General features: G+C 57.2%; 1 protein-coding gene across 1 annotated transcript in view; it reads left to right on the top strand.

Annotated features, from left to right (window-relative positions):
- Positions 1-1,255, top strand: part of LOC104489261 (aldehyde dehydrogenase family 3 member B1-like) — a gene marked incomplete at both ends in the record, with an annotated part of 10,076 nt that overhangs the window by 3,726 nt on the left and 5,095 nt on the right. Inside the window, one exon of the mRNA XM_010131403.1 lies at positions 1,122-1,244. Coding sequence (XP_010129705.1) covers positions 1,122-1,244 — 123 coding nt within the window. The remainder of the gene's footprint in view (positions 1-1,121; positions 1,245-1,255) is intronic.

Below are 1,255 nucleotides of genomic sequence, written 5' to 3'. Positions count from 1 at the left end.
CAGCTGGCCAGCAGCCACCGCTGACGTGGGAGATGTTAACCAGAACTCACGCGACTGACCAGGATTTGCATTTTACCAGGAAGACTGACCAGCTCGAGCTGACCCACAGCATTTTATCGCAGCGGTCATCAGCACAGAGCCGGACTTCCTCGATTTCTGCCCTTTCCCCACCTGCTGCTGGACAACCAGCTTTCACCCCCCAACAGCCCCTTCCCCCGACCTTGGGGATGGGTCTCATCCTCACCAAAGCCACCCTAACCATCACCCCTCTCCCCTCCCGGAGACTGGAGCCAGCGTGGAGGGGATGTGTTTTGGTGGGTAGGGAAGCTCCAGTGCCCCAGCGATGCCCTTCCTGGTCGCTCTGGCACCAGCTGGGGTTTCGTGATCAAAAAAGGGGGGTTGGGGTTTGGGGGTTTTTTTAGTTTTAGTTTTTAGTTTACAGATTTAGTCAGAAGAGAACAGAAAGTCGAGGGGGGACGTAGGAGGCAAAACGAGCATTGAAGATGAAGAAATGAAACTAGTTTTCTTCACCGAGTGTTTTAGGTGCTCAAGCACCCATGGAGATGGGGACACACCTCCCAGCATCCTCGAGGGCACCTGTTAAACAAGCTGTACCTGTATCAGGCCGGTGTGACATGGAAGGCTCCAGCCTTTGCCCGGTCTCCTCGGCTCACAAATCCTCCCTGGTGCTGTCCCTCCCATCAGGAAGACGTTTTGTGATGCTCTTATTCTCTGAATGTGGTTTAACACGATGAGCTTTGCACCAGGGCTGGACGTGGTCCCTGAAACAGTGACATCTGGACTGCTGAGAGTGTTCTTGGGCACCTTTCCTCTCCCCAGCCTGGTTTTCCTCCTCCAGACATCCCTCGAATCGAGTGTCTGGCTGGGCCACCTCCATGGTCCTCTTGGAATCACTCTCTGGGGAAGCTCGGCCACGGCCGGCCCTCCCCTGGTGTTGGGAAGGAGCTGGATGAAGACATGGCGCTGTCCCCAGACACAAGCGGTTCCCCCTGCTCCGTGCTGGCTGCGAGAGAGAGCTGGCAGCTTGATTTTGGGCTTGTAGACCCAATGGTGAGCGACATCCACCCACCAAGCAGGTGACCTGTGCTGTGTGTTTGCAGGGAGCAGCGGCCTGGGGATGTACCACGGCAAGTTCACCTTCGACACCTTCACCCACCACCGCGGCTGCCTGCACCGCAACATGGGCCTGGAGACCCTCAACGCCCTGCGCTACCCCCCCTACAGCCAGCCGAAG

Source organism: Buceros rhinoceros, unplaced genomic scaffold, assembly GCF_000710305.1.
Source record: "Buceros rhinoceros silvestris isolate BGI_N320 unplaced genomic scaffold, ASM71030v1 scaffold4472, whole genome shotgun sequence".
Classification (NCBI taxonomy): domain Eukaryota; kingdom Metazoa; phylum Chordata; class Aves; order Bucerotiformes; family Bucerotidae; genus Buceros; species Buceros rhinoceros.
The sequence above is the reverse complement of the archived record's forward strand: the minus strand, read 5'-3'. Positions and strand labels throughout refer to the sequence as shown.